Source organism: Lontra canadensis, unplaced genomic scaffold (assembly GCF_010015895.1).
Source record: "Lontra canadensis isolate GAN:19392208 unplaced genomic scaffold, GSC_riverotter_1.0 scaffold900, whole genome shotgun sequence".
Classification (NCBI taxonomy): domain Eukaryota; kingdom Metazoa; phylum Chordata; class Mammalia; order Carnivora; family Mustelidae; genus Lontra; species Lontra canadensis.
Genome location: NW_022631884.1, coordinates 1 through 17,275, shown reverse-complemented (window position 1 = coordinate 17,275; position 17,275 = coordinate 1). Strand labels below are relative to the sequence as shown.

The following is a 17,275-nucleotide window of genomic DNA, read 5'->3' as shown; positions in this document are numbered from 1 at the left end:
CCATGTCAATGAAAGGAACTGCATTGACAACACTGGCACAGATCGATTCTGTGGGTAATTTGTCAGGTGTGTTCAAGACAAGGCTTTAGCCAGGGAATGCGGTAGAAAATCGTCATGCATACTGGCAAATGGCCTGAGAACAGGGCCAACAATGGGTAGAGGGAAGCCTTGATTCAGAGGGTAGGGTTTCTCTCTGCTGCAGGGTTCCCTTATAATTAACCAATTAGAGCCATAGCTTCATTTCCTGAAGCAGTTTTCTCTGCCACACAGAATGAGGTCACAGCCCTAGCCACACAGATCTATAAAGCATCTGGGAGATGAAGAATGGCTTCAGATATGCTTGGATCATTCCCTAGAGATGATTGGACACATGTGTGGTATTCTTAGCCTCAGAGCTTCTCAGAGGAATCAACGTGTATTCTGACACCAGCTTTTAAGTCCCGATTTACATCCTTATCACATGACTCTAACAAAGAGATAGAATATTACTAGAGCTATCAAGCAGCCCCAGAAGCTGGAATAAATCAATCAGGGCTCCATCAACTCTGAAATAACAAATCATAGCAGTATTCAGAAGCACTAGATATGATACTCTAAGTGAAAAGAATTATTTAATATAATTTATTTTGTATGTGAAAGAATTATTTCAACTCCAGGGGCCATTGGGATTTAACATATTACTATTAGTAGTACTGAGATGATGTCAGTTTCTCAGAGAAATCAAAAGAACCTATTGGTTATGAGAGTTCCAATCTACACATAGAAGGGGTGGATTGTACATAAGCCTAGAAGTGGGTGGAGGGAAGCATACAGGATGGGCAGAAAAAGCAAACATAAGAGAGGGACAAGGGGCTTTACTGCATTATTCTAGGTGAGTTCATTATAAAGTTGTGTGCATTGTTTTGATGAAGAGACTTTGTTACTGCTACAAACAGAAAATTCTCCCACTATCTTTTCCCCTTATGTCTTACCTAGAATGGGAGATCAGGGGATATTTATGGAAGAACTAAAGCATGAAAAAGACAGCCAAGCCTTTTGGCTCTTTGGTTGAAAGGTCTGGAAGTGCAAAGGAGCAGAAGGCAAAGGCTAGGGTTGGCTGTGCTGATTTCCTCCGCCTAATAAGACAGTGGGGCCTGACACACAGGAGCTGAGTTAAAAAGTGAGAAGGCCACAGAAGGACCTAAGAAGCTTCTGCCACAATTGGCGGATGAGTCAGACGGTATGAAGCTTGAGACCAGGGGAGGCCACGAGTTGAGAGAAGAGGAAGCAGGAATACTGGTAGCACTCAAAGAGGTGGCTTTGCCTCCACGGTGTTTCATCTCTCATTTACAGCTCTTCTGCAACAATCCCCTTACATGTGTTCAGGGAGGGCTGATGCAAAATGACCAGCCCTGCAGAGTAGCCAGGATACAAGCCCCGCCCTTCAGTGAAGGTTGTGGCACCCCTCAGCCAAAGGAAAATTCCAACTCTGTTGATTAGGTGGGAACCGCATCTCTGCAGTTTTCCTGTCAGGAACCAGGCTGGGGCACAGGGGCCAGGGCTGGGAAGGTTCTGAGACAGGTCGGCTGCCGAGCTTCTTAATTAGAAACAGGAATTGAGGAAAAAGCATACAATGCAGCGGGAAAGAAAATCTTACACACACATTCATGAGAAGGGTTACCTCTGGGACACAGGCCAGGACTGGAGGGGTGGCCAAAGGTACGCAGTCTTGCTGTAATGTTCATATTAAGAGAATGCATTCCTGCGCTGTTTAACTAAAAACTGATCTTCAAAAAGTCTTATATTTAACAAGGGAACAGAGGGAGAGGTGGAAAGAAAAAGAGAAAGGAAGAAAAGATGAAAGACACAACCAACAGCCTAGGTCTCCTTGCAAAGGTCTTCCTGGATGCTGGAATCAGGCCACCCAGAGGGGTGGGGCTTGGAAGCAATGGAAGACACATGGAGCAAATCACAAGGTGGGAGGGTAGGGTCCTAAACCAGAATTTCCTGGATCACAGGAGAAGGGAATGGAAGACACAACGGAATTCTGAGAGAAAACAGTGAAAAGAAAAAAGACCCCCAGGGAGTCCAAGCCCATACCGCCTGTCAGATTTAGGGTCCAGTTCCCCACTCTCACACAGAAAGGAGCAAATGCTGACTTCCAGGAAGGGCCCGGGGAACTCAAGCAACCTCTCTCCTCTTAGGTCTTTTCTACCAACCATGCTCTTGGTTGTGAAGAAATCTACTGTCCAGAAAATGGAAAGAGGTATGAACACGAAGAGAGCACTACATGTGGACCACCTACTCACCCTGCCCTGTCTCAAACTTTCCACCAATGCAGTTCCACCCAACCCCTAACTTGGCCCACCCAGTTGGCTCCTGAAATAGAATGGGCCTTCCTGCCATACATGCAGGGGCTTCCCTGGGGATTTTCTCAGGGACAATCCCGGGGAAGGGTGGAGACCACCTCTTCTGGAAGGAGATGACCTCTGAGTCTGTGGTCCTATCTGCTAGGCTCAGGTAAACCCCCAGGAAGGGCATCGCTCAGCTTAGCCCCAGGCGGGCGGCCCTTCAGCTTTCTCCCGGTTAGCAATCTCGTCTGCACGGTACCCACCACCCTGGCCCCTTAGGGCTCTGCGGACTAAGTGATCTGGGGTCCCCCTGAGGATGGGGACGGAGAACCCCTTCCAGAGATTAGGCGGGAGGCGCTGGGGGAGGGGAGCTGGGAGTGGGAGGAGCAGACAGTTACCTCATTGAAGCCCTCCTGCAGGACGTCCAGTAAGTTCCCCCGGGTCAGGCAGGCTAGCATTGTTCCTGCGGGGGGCTCCCCGGGCGGGGTCTCCAGGCCAGGCAGCGGCCGCCGCCGCCTCCTCCCTCCGCACACAAAGACTCTCCGCTCAGCTCATTGGGATCTCTCCGGAGTCCCGCAGGCCACTTACTGGAAACCTAGACCCGAGCCAAACTAGCGCCTTCCACTGGGCATGCTCGCACCCGGCCTCCGCCGGAGGGCCCCCGCGCTGTTGCGGTTCCTATAGAAACAGCTGGGCGCGCAAAGGGTGGAGGGGCGCTGGCTGGCAGCCCCCGGCCAGGCGTGCGTAAGGGGGAGCACCGTGGGCGCGCGGGTGGGCTGGTGTGTGCGCGCATCGCACACACACACACACACACACACACACACACACACACACTCTCTCTCTCTCTCTCTCCGTGCAACACACATACACCAGGCTGGGGGCGGGCGTGTGTGCCTGCACTGCAGACACATACACACCAGTGCGCGCGCTGCGAACATCCACACACGTGAGCGCACACACATACACTCTTTGACACACCGGCGGGCGTGCCGGCGTGTGCCTGCGCTTGCAATCACACACGAGTTCACAAACCAGGCCTGCAGGCAGACGTGCTGGCGTGAGCGCGTGCGCTACACACGCATACACGCGCGCGCGCACACACACACACACACACACACACGTTCTGCGGATTTAAGGCCAAACGCTCCACCACAAAATGGGTGGGAAGGGGACTGAATCAGGATTTTATCCCCCCAGACTAGCTGAAAACAGCAACCTTTTCCCATAAGAGGCCTGGACAGTGAGATTGAACTAAAGAAGGGGGAAGCAGAAAGGACAGGGAAAAAGAGAGAGAGAGAGAGAGAACCAGCCAGAAAGGTGGGGGTGGGGGAGGATAGAGGGCACTTTAGTTATTAAAGGTATTAGAACACATTTAACAGAAATAATAGGAAAGAAATACCACTAGATCACAACATAAACATCAAGGGTAAACCAAGGATCACCAAGGTTTTACACAAAAAATCTGTATTTCTCTTAAAAATAACTGCGAAGGGGTGCCTGGGTGGCTTAGTTGGTTGAGTTACGACTCTTGATTTAAGCTCAGGTTGGGGTTAGGGTTAGGGTTAGGTCATGGTCCTAGGATAGAGCCCCCACAACTGGCTCTCTGCTCAGTGGGAAGCCTGCTTCTCCCTCTCCCACTCCCCCTGCTTGTGTTCTCTCTCTGGCTGTGTTTCTCTTGGTCTAAAAACAAAAAATCCTTTAAAAAATATAAAAATAAAAGAAATAAATCTCTAAAATAATCGAATGAACAAAAAACTAACTGCTACAATGTAAAGCCCATATTTTTAGTGAGCTTTAAATGAATTAAATAGGTTTTAATTTATAAACACTACAGTTGGGGGGGATGGGCTAAATGGGTGATGGGTATTAAGGAGGGCATTTGTTTTGATGAATGCTGGGTGTTATATGTAAGTAAAGAATCACTAAATTCTCCTGAAACCAATATTACACTGTATGTTAACTAAAATTTAAATAAAAACTTGAAAAATAAAATAAATACTACAAAAATATCCTGGAACTTTTGAAAGAGTTAGGAAAAAGCTTCCCCAGGTGAAACAGAGAGCTATTCCCCCTCTGTTTCTAGTTATTCAAGTCACAGGCTTGATTATTTATTTTTAGGAATACTAGTCATTTGTACTTTTGGTGCACATTCTTGTTTCTATAGAACACTGGAAGCTGAAGGAATACCCGTATATTACACCTCATGATTCCAGATGGAGGGGAAGGCTTGACAGAATGGTAAGGGTCAAGAGAAGGTCAGGGCCTTGCCCAAGGACACAGCTAGTGTCCTTGTCAGTGACAAGGGCAGTTTGATGATCTAGGACTCTACACTTAACGATTTTGCAGAAGGCCCAAATTCCTTCCACATATACCTACTGGTAACTTAGCAGGAACCAGGGTCCTGGAATTGAGCCCTGCATCGGGCTTCCTGTGCAGCCAGAAGCCTGCTTCTCCCTCTGCCATTAAAAAAAAGAAGAAGAGGGGCGCCTGGGTGGCTCAGTGGGTTAAAGCCTCTGCCTTCGGCTCAGGTCATGATCCCAGGGTCCTGGGATCGAGCCCCGCATCGGGCTCTCTGCTCCGCGGAGGGCCTGCTTCCTCCTCTCTCTCTGCCTGCCTCCCTGCCTGCTTGTGATCTCTCTCTCTGTCAAATGAATAAATAAAATCTTTAAAAAAAAAAAAAAAAAAAAAAAAAAGAAGAAGAAGAAGAAGAAGAGCACGGTCCTTCATAACTAACTGGGGAATTTAGCTCCCAGGAATTCCCCTTGCCATGACTGCAGCTCATGGTGTAATACGATCAGGTGAGTCACCAACCCATGTTCATGCAACAAGGCCCTTTTAAAACAGAAGCATGAAACGTCTAACAAAATAAAATTGCATGTAACACATCTACATGCATAGTGATGCAAAACCAAAACACCCAGTTGGTGGATCCCTGGATAGAGGATTCTGGTTGGTTGCTGGCCCAACATGCTTAGGACAGAGGAGAAAATACTGAAACATCAGAGGGAGGTCCTGCTGATAGTTATATGGCAAAAGGTCACTGTTTCTCAAGGAACAAATCTTTTATCAACATAAGACCTGTGAGCTCAATATTCCTAGGAAAAGATTCATTAAATCACTGGATTTAAGGCTAAAAAAAAAAAAAAGATATTTGACACACATGGAGGAATGAAGACTAGGATTGCTATTTACAGTCACTCAGCAAATCAATATGAGAGCTAAGATCTGAACCAAGCCTTGATGCTCGGCCCTATGCTGTTTGCCCCGCATCTCACAACACGCTGGAGGAATTAGAGGGAACGGTGGCGAACAGATACAAAATTTGTTATATGGCATATGGCCCACAATTGCGCTATCCCCCAGAAGTCTGTAATTATATCAACCACATATTCTACAGTAATGCTATGCCATAGGATTTTCTGTGATGGAGAAAGTATTCTATCTGTGCCATCTAATACACTGGCCACTAGCCACACGTGATTAGTAAGCACTTAAAATGTGGCTGATGCAAAAGCGGGACTAAAATTTAAATAGCATTTAATTTTAATTCACTTAAATTGAGATGATTTCATCTCATCTCATATATTTCATAATATTCTGTGCCATTTTCCCCACACAACTATTGAAATGTTCCAAAAATTATAATATTTTCACATATAGTCTGCCTCTCCCACTTGGAAAAAGCACAAAATTCCTGTTGGAGCATATAGTCTCTAGGGGTTTTTTTTTTTTGCTCAGATGTGCTCACCATATTTATCATGGTCTTCCTTACCACGTAGCTCAGGTGAAGAACGAAGCGTTAGTTCTAAGCAGCACTAACATTTACTGTTCCCTCCATCTGCCCCATCTCGCTCTGCTGTCATATCAGCCTAAGAGCTGGGAGGGTAAGTAGGTTAGCTTAAAAGAATCAGGAATAACTAGGACAATGATCTGCACCCTGTAGAGCTAGGACATAGGGAAACCGCGAGCCAGTCCAGGTAGCTGGAACCACTCCCACTACTGCTGGCTTGTCATTCACTCGGCCTATGAGGAGAGGCAAAGGGTCCAAACTAGCTACTCTGTGTATCTCTGCCATGCTACCTGATTTCTGAAATCAGACCAGACCTCCTCCGTCCTGTATTATTTTAACAATAATGGCATGGATACTTCCCTCACCAACTAAAAGCTACCAAATATCTATAGATAACCATAATAATAGGAAAATTGAACTTCTACTATGTGCCAAGCCCTATACTAAGCACTTACATACATTAACTCATTTGATGGTCACAATTACCATAAACAGTAGTGTTGGGTCCATGGTCAAAGGAGCGAGACTGATACAAAGCGAAGGTCAAACAAAGCTTTATTTCGTGCCAAGCATCGAGAATCAAACTGACCGGCCAGGGCCATCTCTTGCAAAAAGAGGCGACCCCTTTCTGCCTTACAGACTAGCTTTTAAGGGCAAAGGCCATGTGGTTGGGCTTGGCCATGCACAGGTAGCCAATGAGATTGTAACACACAGAGAAAGCTGCATAGTCATGCTAGGTCACGCATAAGTGACCAATTGAATTACAATTTACCCTATAGTAGATATTTGAACTAGCCTATCACCTTGGTCAGAATTGGCGCCCAAAAGGCACTCAAAGGGTGGGGCCCATACTCCTTGGTAGCTAGGGAGACAGTATGCGCCCCCACTGATTGAATACCTCCACCTGGCCTGACCCACCCTTGTATTTGGGCTTTGTTACCTGGGACTGGTTTCTGGGACTTGTTTTTAAGTAAGTTCCCCGAGGGGGCGGGGGGGCAGTGTCAGGATGGAGCTGCTCTGGCTTAATAGGCCCTTACATGTAGGGGGTTTTTATTATCCCCATTTTACAGATGAAGAAAGAGAGATCTGGCAGATAAGTAATTAGCTCCAGGTCCTATCGCTGCTAAGTGGTGAAGCTGAAGTCCAGGGGTTTTTTTGTTTTGTTTTGTTTTGCTTTTTAAGATTTTATTTATTTATTTGACAGAGAGACAGAGAGAGAGGAAATACAAGTAGGAGGAGTGGAAGAGAGAGAAGCAGGCTCCCTGCTGAGCAGGGAGCCCATGCAGGGCTTGATCCCACAAATGAGCCACCCAGGGCCCTAAAGTCCAAGTTCTTAACCATTACACAACACTTTTATATAATGCTTGAGACATAGAAGGTACTCAGTAAGTGTTCTTAGTTGAATGCATGAATGAATGAGTGGAGGAAACTGGCAAACTCATTCATCACTTCTATTAATACAGATAATAATATGATGGCCTAAGTAAGACTACGAGCTTTAAACAGAACTGTCATTCAGTGAAAATATTGACTGTGACTTCTCCCTGTATGGAAATGTGTGAAATCCACACCTGTGTCAATTTAATACATCTATTGTGGGCAATCATTAATGACTACAAAGAAGCAGAAAGGCAGTCTGAATAAACAGATAATTAAAATGGAAATAATTAAAAATGGAAATATTTTAAATGACTCTGAAATAATTTCTTAATCTTTTTCTGTTTTCACACACTGGCGAGTTTCTTGACAGTAACATAAGTTTACGATTTCTACTGCATTTATCTTCAGACACATCAGCATAAATGCCCACAAAAGAGCTCGCATCTATCAGCAAAGCTCCCCCACCCCACTGGTGTCCTGGCTCGTTTCTTGGCTTTTCTGCCAGCTTACACCCCTTAATCTTACTTAGACAATGCATTCATCTTCCTGCTCAAATGGTCAAGTGTTTTCAAACACTCCTTTTTTCCTGTCAAATATAAATTCTTTGTGCCCTCCCCCAAATTGTCTATGCTCAGGTTAGCAGACCCCTCTCTGACTCACATGTTCCCAGGGTTGTCCTTCAGCCTAGAAGGTCCCATACTTCTGCCACTCAGATCTTTACTACGTCTAGTTCAAGTTCTGCTTCCTCCCAAAACTCCTCTGACCACTTTTGGTTTTCTGAAAATCAAGGCAGCTCAGATCTTAACCTGTCTCGAATACTCAAATGCTAGATAACCCATGGTTCATTCCTGTCCTTGTTTCTGCTCAAATATCACTTTTACCTGTTCAGCCTTCCTTGACCACCCTATTTAAAATGACAATACCCAGGGAACCTGGGTGTCTCAGTCGGTTAAGCATCTGGCTTTTGATTTCAGCTCAGGTCTTGATCCTGGGGTCGTGAGTTCAAGCCCTGCACTGGGCTTCACACTGGCTGTAGAGCCTACTTAAAAAACAATAAATAAATAAAAGTAAATACATAAAATGACAGCACCCCTTCACCTAGGCACTCCCAAACCTCTTTGCCTAATTTATTTTTATTTTTCTTCCCAGCATTCATCACTGTCTTGTATTGTCTGTATTTACTTGTTTGTTTGCTTATTGTCAGTGTCTCCCTGCCCAGAATGTAAGGCCCATGAGAGCAGGGAATTTGTATGTTTTGTTACTGGTTTATCTCCAGAAAAAAAAAAAAAAATGTTTCCTGGCACATAGTAGATGCTCAGTAAATCCTGGCTGAATGACTGAGTATTCCTCTTTTTATAATTCAAAGGTCACAACATGTTCTATAGTATATCACTTAGCATATAAGTATAGTTAATTTAGAAGTATAAATCTTAGTCTCTTTCAGTGTATTTCCAAGACAAATATAAATAATTTCTGGTATCCTTCTATATTTTCATCCCCTTCATTGATGTCTTTTTTCATTAAACGTTCGCTAAATATCTTGAGTTCCTATTATATGTCATTATATGCCAGTTCCCATTCTTTTAGCAAAAAACTTAAGGAACTCACAGTTATACATAAATATACAAATATACCAAGAGGCAAGAAACTAGACTGAAAGACAGAATAGTAAAAGGAAGACTAGTAAAACTAAGAATCCAATATTACTATGTGGGGACAGAGGGTACAGGGTGAGTGTGACAGACTGAGTGGGAAGCAAAAGGGAAAAAGAGACAGAATGGTAAGAGCCTAGAGTGGGATGTTGCCAAAGTAATCACCAGATGCTAGTGCTTAATATACACTGTACTTAAGCAGATATGCAAATACATTCTACATGAATTTTTTGAAATTCACATCTCAAAAGTTATCTGCTGGTTATCCTAAAGGTAAAAATTAGATTAAGACTAGCGACATCTGGTGGATATTTTGGAAGTGTCTCTTAATTTTCTTTACTATGTAAACACTACACAAGTCCTCACACCTCTGGATTGCCATTCACGTTAGGGCTCCTAACTAGCTGGTTACTAACCACACTATCATGAAATAATCTTTCTGCAGGACCTAAGGTCTCATTGCAAGAGGCAGCCTGATTTCTACTAAGAACCCTTTTATCTCTCAGCTGATGACCCTCTGCCTTCTGGAAGATGTATATGTAATTTGACACCAGGATTCTTCTTTTAAAAGGTAATTTATTACTTAAAATATTCACGTCCTTTGACCTATGGATTCCACTTCTGGAAACCAACCCTAAGAAAAAAGTCTTAAATGAGGAAATCAATTTGTTACTTACAATGGGGGAGGGGAACCTAAAAGTCCAATAAACAGAAAAATTGTCAAGAAAAATATGCTTACCAGACATTTGTAACCATAATAAAACATTTTTGAAAGATTTATTTATTATTTATTTGAGAGAGAGAGTGAGCATAAGGAGGGAGAGGGATAGAAGCAGACTCCCCACTGAGTGTGGAGCCTAATGTAGGGCTAGAGCTCATGACCCTGAGATCATGACCTGAGCCAAAACCAAGAGTAGGATGTTTAACAGACTGAGCCACCCTGACACCCCTTGACTCTTGCTTTTTTTAAAACTAAGTTTGTTAATATGAAATTGTTAAAATATTTGTTTTAGGGGCACCTGGGTGGCTCAGTCGGGTTAAGCATAGGGCTCCCTGCTTTTCCCTCTCCCTTGGCCCCTCCCTGCTGCTCAAGCTCTCTCCCTCTCTTTGTCTCTCTCTCTCAAATAAACAAAATCTTTAAAAATAAATAAATAAATAAAATCATGGTTTGCAATATTTCCCAAATGCTCTATAATTAGCATGCATTATTTCTATAAGACATTATTTAAATCTTTCAAACTGCATACATTCTGATTAATTGCCATAATTTTTCAACTTCTCCCTGATTTTATTGATAATGAATCAAGGGAGCTAGAATTTCTACAAGAAGGGGAAGCAAGAAAAGAAAGCAAATATATGACAATTTTGTTCCAGGATCTGAGTCTTGATGGAGAAATCTCCCAGTTGTGGAACTGTACCAAAATTCCATTAATGTCATCACACTCCTTTCAACAGTACACCAGAAACTTACAGAGGGCTCTGCTGGCATCAGGGAGTTACAGAGTCTCCTAACCACTTGAGTCCCCATCTTCAGAGTCCCTAGAAAAGCCGGATCAGGGCCACCTTAAAATAGGAAGAGGGACAATGTACAGAAATACTGGACAGGAAAAAAAATTCCAAAGCTAAACCAATCTACTAGTGTCAGGCCCCTGTCCCGAATCTATCAATTTATGTCATCTACAAGTTTCAGAAATGGGACCCTGGTCAGAAGGAAATCCAGCCAAAGATATTATAATCACAACAGGGCTATCCCAGGAGTATTTTAAAAACAAGCCACTTAGACGTAACAGTAATAAAGACCAATGCTTCCCTATCAGTCAAGCAAGAATGCATTTTCCTTCCTCCCTAAGACAATCAGTCAATGACCACAGTAAGAATTCTGAAGACAAGACAAATAAATACTGGGAGCTCTGCTTATAGCATGCACTTCCATTCATCCTCAGGAATTCCATTTTAACCTAGAAGGGCTGTATTGATATTTTAAAGCAGAAATTTTTACGTAGCACTTTAAGTGTACAAAGTGTTATCACCTACATCATTGAATTTGACCATCATAGTAAACAACCGTTGGAAATAAAGTTGACGGTATTCCGTCCCAGCTAATAGTAAACAGGCTAGGGAGTTACTTCGCCAGTTAGTAGCGGAAGTTTTCTAGCCACTTCTTCCAAGTCGACTTGGACTAGGTCTGTGCCAGACAACAGGCCGGGAAAATGATGATAATGATGATAACGGCAGCTTATATTCGACTACACACTATGTACAGTTCCAAGTGTTTTAAATACTCACAAACGTTCTATGAAGTCGATACTATGATTACCAACTGTTTTGTGCTGTGATTCCATTTTCACAAAGTACTGTGTTCGTCTTAAGGAATCGCCCCTCTAAGGGATAAATCAAGGTGCATCGGTATTTGGGGAGGCTGGCATACAGACTGAAAGGGCACGTCTCCAAGCTCTGAAAGTCTGAATCAGGAACTGCACCCTAAGAACCTGTAAGGCTCAGAACCTGAAACTTCCGCCTCCTTCTTTCCAGCGACACCCCCACCCCCACCCCTCCGTGTGTCCCCCTTTTTGATCTGGACGCTCAGTGGTAAGTATATTTTCCAGACACGTCCCCTCTGCCCTCCCCCACAACACACACATTTCAGCACCTACCTCTTAAATCCTCGGTGCATCTGGTTGAGCATCTCTGTCCCCCGCCCTTCTGAGCTCGGCCTCCTCCCGATACAGCGTCGCCGCTGCGTTCCCGATGCCATGGTGACGCGAGGCGGCCCCCGCCCGGCCCCGCCCACCTCCCCGCCCGGCCCCGCCCACCTCCCCGCCCGGCCCCGCCCACCTCCCCGCCGGCGCGAGCCAGCTCGGGACAACCTAGGCCCCGCCCCCTGCCCGGCTGGCTCCGCCTCCTAAAGGCCCAGACCGCCTCCCCAGCCGGCCTTGACCCTGCTTCCTGCCTCCTTGACCCGCCTCCTGCGGGCCGACTCGGCCCCCCAAATGCCAGGACTGGCCCAGGGAGCTCCGCCTCCTGCAGATGCGAACCCGCCTCCTGGGCGTCCAAACCACAACCCCACTCCGCCCCAGCCAAAGCCTGCGGGGTCCGGCGCGAAGTGTCTGGATCTACTGGTTGCCCTCAGGCTGAGCGAGACCTGCTTCTCTGACGTAGAGCCGGCAGACCCCCACCCCGGAAAACGCACCAGGCACGTTCCTTCTGCGATTTATTGATCCTAGCGGCTCCGCACCTGCGAGAGCCCACAGTCCAGCCAAGGGGAGTTTCCCGGCGGTGCAGTGCTGTCAGGGACTTGAAGTACTGGTAACCCATGGTCAGCCTCAGCCCCTGGCCTCGTTTGTCTGTCTGGCTTCTGGCACCCTTGACCCCAACCACCGAAGGAACTGCCCAAGCCAGCTCTGGGGGCTGTGCACAAGAATCGGAATGCTTTCCCGGAGCACCTCTCCTTCTTCAGCTTGGGCCTTTAAGGTGTGTAGAAGAGACGCCCCTAAGTTAATCCCAACAAAACCAGCTCAAGTGCTGGGGCAACCTGTCCTAATCAGCACTTTTCTTGAAAGCAGGAACCAAGGTAGGGGCCAACAGACTTCCGGCAGCTCATCCTAGCCCCGGTCATTTTGTGGAACTCCATCCACCCCTGGCTAGCCCCAATACAACTCCAAGCTAATGGTGGCAAAGAAGACAATAGGCCTAGGGAAGGGGGGGCAAGACTGGGGGCACTCGCAAGGGCTCTGGTTCTTGAAAACGCCGCAGCCATCGCTGGGCTGCCAGCCCCTTCCCCAGGGCAGATTCTCCCCAGGGGTGAAGGGATGGAAACAGGTCCGACCTCCCCAGCGCTCACACTAGGGTCCCGTTCTTGCTGTCATAGCGCGGTGTGGCCTGGGGGAAGCGGAGGGTGGCGTACTGAGTAGCATTTTCTGACTGCAGGTGTTTGACCTCCTGAGCAGAGCGCGGCTGGGTAGAGCTGCACACTTGAATGTCTGCGTAATGCAAGCTGCTCTCCTTCAACTTGAGGCCTTGACTCCGCTCCTGAGTCGCCGGCTTCTCTAACACCTGTTCGTAAATAGGTCCTCTTGTGTCATGGGCCTGCAAGAGACGGACAGCATTAAGGGACATTCTTGGCTTGCTTTTGCCCCTCACCCACAAAGCAGGGCCGGTGATTCTGATGTCCCTTCGCTTGGCTCCTTGGAGGGGCAGACCAACAAGTTCTGGTTCAAGATAACTGAATGTGTGGCAGGGTGTAAAAGCTGAGTCCTCAGATCCCCCATCGGAGCAACACCCTGGAAGGGGCAGAAGCCGGTCATTACCTTTACACCATTCTGCCGCTGCTGCTGCTGCTGCTGCTGCTGCTGCTGCTGCTTCGGGGCCCGTCTTGCTTGGCTTCCTGAGAGCAAGAAACCCACCTTAAATTCATTCTCTCTTCCTTGTCTCTACTGAGATTGCCCTCTTCGAATCTTAAACTATTATGGTGGGCTTCTAACTAATCTCCTGCCTCGGCTCGCACCTCTTTCACTGCTGCCCTTCCCACATCCAGACTCCTGTCATGCTCTGCCCATAAGATCGTCCATCCTCATTTTTCACCGGCGCCTAACACAGTGCAGCAGGTACATGTTGAGGGCCCATTATATGCCAAGCTGTGTGGCACGTTCTGGGGCTAGAAGGAGGAGCAAGCTATTTCCTCTGCCTCAGGGAGCTTACAGTCTACTATACAGACTGTTACTACAGTGCTCAGCCACACCAAACAGTCGCTCAGTCAACTCAGCCCCTTGTTTCCTCTTTCTCTTTCTTCCTTTCTTCCTCCTTCTTTTCTCTTCTCTCCTTCTTTCCTTCCTTCCTTTTTCTTTCTTTCTTTCTTTCTCTTTCTGTTCTTTCTTCTACATGAGGTAATGCCACTACCCACCTTTTTCTTCTCTGCTCCTCTTCCAGCTTGAGGACTTGCTACTGTTCCCTCGACATTGGTGTTTTCTCCCATTCTCCTACCGTACGAGTGTGAATCTTACAGCACTAGTAGATTGCATCGCATTTACTTGTTTATGTGTAAATAAGTCTCTTAAACTTGATTTTGAGCTCTTCGAGGACTGAGACCGTGTGTCCTTGTGCCTCTCTGCCTCCTTGGGACCCAGCAGAGTGCCCCACATACACTGTAAGTGCTCAGTTAATCTTTGCTGGGTGACTGAAAGAACGCACAACCAACCTTGCCACTCTAAGATAATGGAAAGGATGAGACCCAGAGTTTCAGAGCTGGTCTGGAAACCCTGAAGATTTTCTCTGGTGTACTATCTCCCTTTACCCCTTCCAAGGCTACTTCTCTTTTTCATTCTTATGCCCTTTTCAAAGACACCGGTTCTAGCATCTTCTCTTCTCTAATCCAACCACTCCGAGCCCCCATCCCCAACACCCAGTTACCCGTTTTCTTTTTCCTCTGGGAAGTTGATGGGCAGCTCCTGTGAAAAGAAACACAGATCACCCATGTGTAAGAGTCCTGGCCTCAATCTTCTCACCTTCATCATTTGTTCTGTGGTCTCCTTAACATTCTAGGATGACCCTCTCACTTCCCTCAAAGATTCACCCTAAGTCAGCCTGAAAGCATTTATCAAGGGTACCACATCTCTCCCACAAGGATGGTTCTGGAAGGTGGAGTGGTACAACTGACATAACCAAACCCAAAATACAGCCTCAGGCAACCAGGCACAGCATGCCAGGGATATAGCTGGGTTGAGGGCTATTCTGGGATTGTCTAACAGGCTAATCCCAGCAGAGGGTGAGGGAAACCCGCCAAATAATGGGATATTCCTGGATTCAGAGACCCTCTTGCTGCTGCTTCAGTGCTTTTTTTTTTTTTTTTTTCGGGGTCTCTGCCAACATGGGGTTCTCACTCTGGGAGTCACAGAAGCTGCCACAACGAGGGCTAACAAGTTAGGACCCCTCAAAGCCCTTTTCTAGCAGGTGATCTCCCTCCCTGCTTCCCTGTCCTTGTTTTTAATTAACAGAGAAAGTGAGAGATATTTAACCTTTAACACACACAGCACAGGGAGCTCTGAATTTGGTGAGTGACTCAGCTACCTTGTCCTCGCTGCAGGACAGACCTCATTTCTGAGCTGTAGGACAGACTCATTTCGGAACCTCTGGGGTCCCCGGTGGAGCCAGTGTGTCTACGTGATTGTCAACTGCGTGATGGCCAGAGAAAAACACTTGTCTGAGGAAATAGGCTGAATAGTTTGGGGCTTACTCTGGATGCTTTTTCTTGCTAGTACATTTCCAAACTCTCACCGGAGCCAACCCTGTCTGGGTGACTTCTGTCTCCATAAGGAAATTTCCTCCTTTTGCTAACTGAAAAGAAAGAGAGAGAGAGAGAGAGAGAAGGAAACTTCTAGATCGTGTCTATTTTACTACTATGGAAAAATCATGATTTTCCCACGTGTATTTGACAAAGGCTTGTGTTTTGGTTTGATTTTTGGTTTTAATGCAGCTTGCTGAGTTGAGAGCAGATAGAATCACCATCTGAAGTTTAGAGGTGGTTCAGAAGAAAAGCTGTGAAAGCACTTCTAGGTCTTTCTACTCCTTCTACTTCCGCATTTCCTTTTCTCTCTTTCTTTCTTTCTTTCTTTCTTTCTTTCTTTCTTTCTCCCTCCTTCCTTCCCTCCCTCTTTCTTCCTTCTTTCCTTCTTTTTTTTCTCTTTCTTTCTCTCTCTCTTCCTTCCTTTCTTTCTTTTTTCTTTACCTCACTCAAGTCACAGCCTTATCCTAGCTTCTAATTTCTCGTCCCTTGTCGCCACTGTTCTCCTACTTACTTCTACTTAAATGGATGAAGAGAACATAAACTCTAACGCAACAGATTTGGGCGGCCCTATGTTAGTGAATGGAGCCTGATCCCAAGTCAGATGCTATACAATGCCTGGACACAACCTAAATGGAGTATTCTGATAGACTCATAGTCGATAGGATATGATTTTTAGCTCAGAATTCAGAAAACAAGACGGGCACTTTCCTATATTGATAGTATGAATAAAAATTGGCTCAATTTTCCCGGAATGCAATTGACAAGAAGTATAAGAAAGCTTAAACATAGAGTGTGTACCCTCTGATGTAGCAATTCCATATCGTAAGAAATAAGCAGGCACAAATATGGATGCTCGTTGCAGGATTATTTACAATTGTAAAGAATAGGAAACATCCTTTACGTCCAGTATCGGGAACTGACTAATAAAGGACATCTCCACTAAAGGGACCATTGTACATCCATTTAAGAAACATGTTGGAAGAACATCTAATAGCATGGAAAATCTTACTCTTTAAGTTAATAAAAGGATAATAAGGCATGTTTTGGGATAAAAGCTATGCACCTAGGTATTTCAAACGGATTACACGAGGTGACCTTTCCGAGTCATTGGCTGTGTAGGGTAGGGTGGCCTGAGCCGGGGGTTCTGTGCTGAGATGCTTCAAAGCCTTGATGAAAATGTTTGGATTCCCATGAAGGCCCACTCTGCCTCAGTTTATCAGGAACGGGGGTGAGGGGCTTCACCGTGTATAAAATCAGGATTGCTGATAAAAGATAAAGCTTTGAAAGCTTGGAGTCCTGCACCTGCGCATGGTCATCCCTGATCAGCTTTACTGGGAGTCCACATCAGATGGAACGAGAGTCTGGCTGTGACTCTCAGCCAGCTCTGTTACGGGGGGAACACAGAGCATTGCTGTACACTCTGTACACTCGTAGACGTGTTGTTTCTTTTGTGGCCTGGATAAATGTAACTATGAGGTACACCAAAAAAAAAAAAAAGGGGGATTACATGGAAATAGACTAAAATGTTCTCATCATTTATGGTTGCTATAAACATATTTAGAATTTATTTTTATTTTTTTTAAAGATTTTATTTATTTATTTGACAGAGATCACAAGTAGGCAGAGAGGCAGGCAGAGAGAGAGGGGGAAGCAAGCTCCCTGCTGAGCAGAGAGCCCAATGCGGGGCTCAATCCCAGGACCCTGAGATCATGACTTGAGCCGAAACCAAGAGTCGAACACTAAACTAACTGAGCCACCCAGGCACCCCTTGTCCTACTATTTTTATTTTAAGAGGGAAAAAAAGTGTTTTGGTTGGAATATTGGGGGTAGTGTTGCTAGCCAG

At 45.8% G+C, this 17,275-nt stretch overlaps 1 protein-coding gene and 1 pseudogene across 1 annotated transcript; one reads left to right on the top strand and one right to left on the bottom strand.

The window, feature by feature from the left end:
* Positions 1–12,346: 12,346 nt before the first annotated feature.
* On the bottom strand, positions 12,347–15,735 carry LOC116863312 (uncharacterized protein C11orf52-like). The gene is made up of 4 exons (XM_032850798.1): positions 15,382–15,735; positions 14,559–14,596; positions 13,460–13,536; positions 12,347–13,238 (listed from the first exon to the last, which is right to left on the bottom strand). The coding sequence occupies exons 1-4, from the start codon at positions 15,456–15,458 to the stop codon at positions 12,990–12,992; spliced, it is 441 nt and encodes a 146-aa protein (XP_032706689.1). The 5' UTR covers positions 15,459–15,735; the 3' UTR covers positions 12,347–12,989.
* A 660-nt stretch (positions 15,736–16,395) lies between these two features.
* LOC116863313 lies at positions 16,396–16,743 on the top strand (annotated as a pseudogene).
* The last annotated feature ends 532 nt before the right edge of the window (positions 16,744–17,275 follow it).

What these genes read in the sequence shown, in the direction of transcription:
- LOC116863312 (XM_032850798.1), bottom strand. Translation starts at nt 15,458, where the DNA reads ATGGAGACAGAAGTCACCCAGACAGGGTTGGCTCCGGTGAGAGTTTGG. An exon ending in AGCAAGAAAAAGCATCCAGA is followed by an intron (nt 14,597 to 15,381) that starts GTAAGCCCCAAA and finishes TTCTTTTCACAG; the next exon opens with GAGCTGCCCATCAACTTCCC. An exon ending in AGCGGCAGAATGGTGTAAAG is followed by an intron (nt 13,239 to 13,459) that starts GTAATGACCGGC and finishes CGTCTCTTGCAG; the next exon opens with GCCCATGACACAAGAGGACC.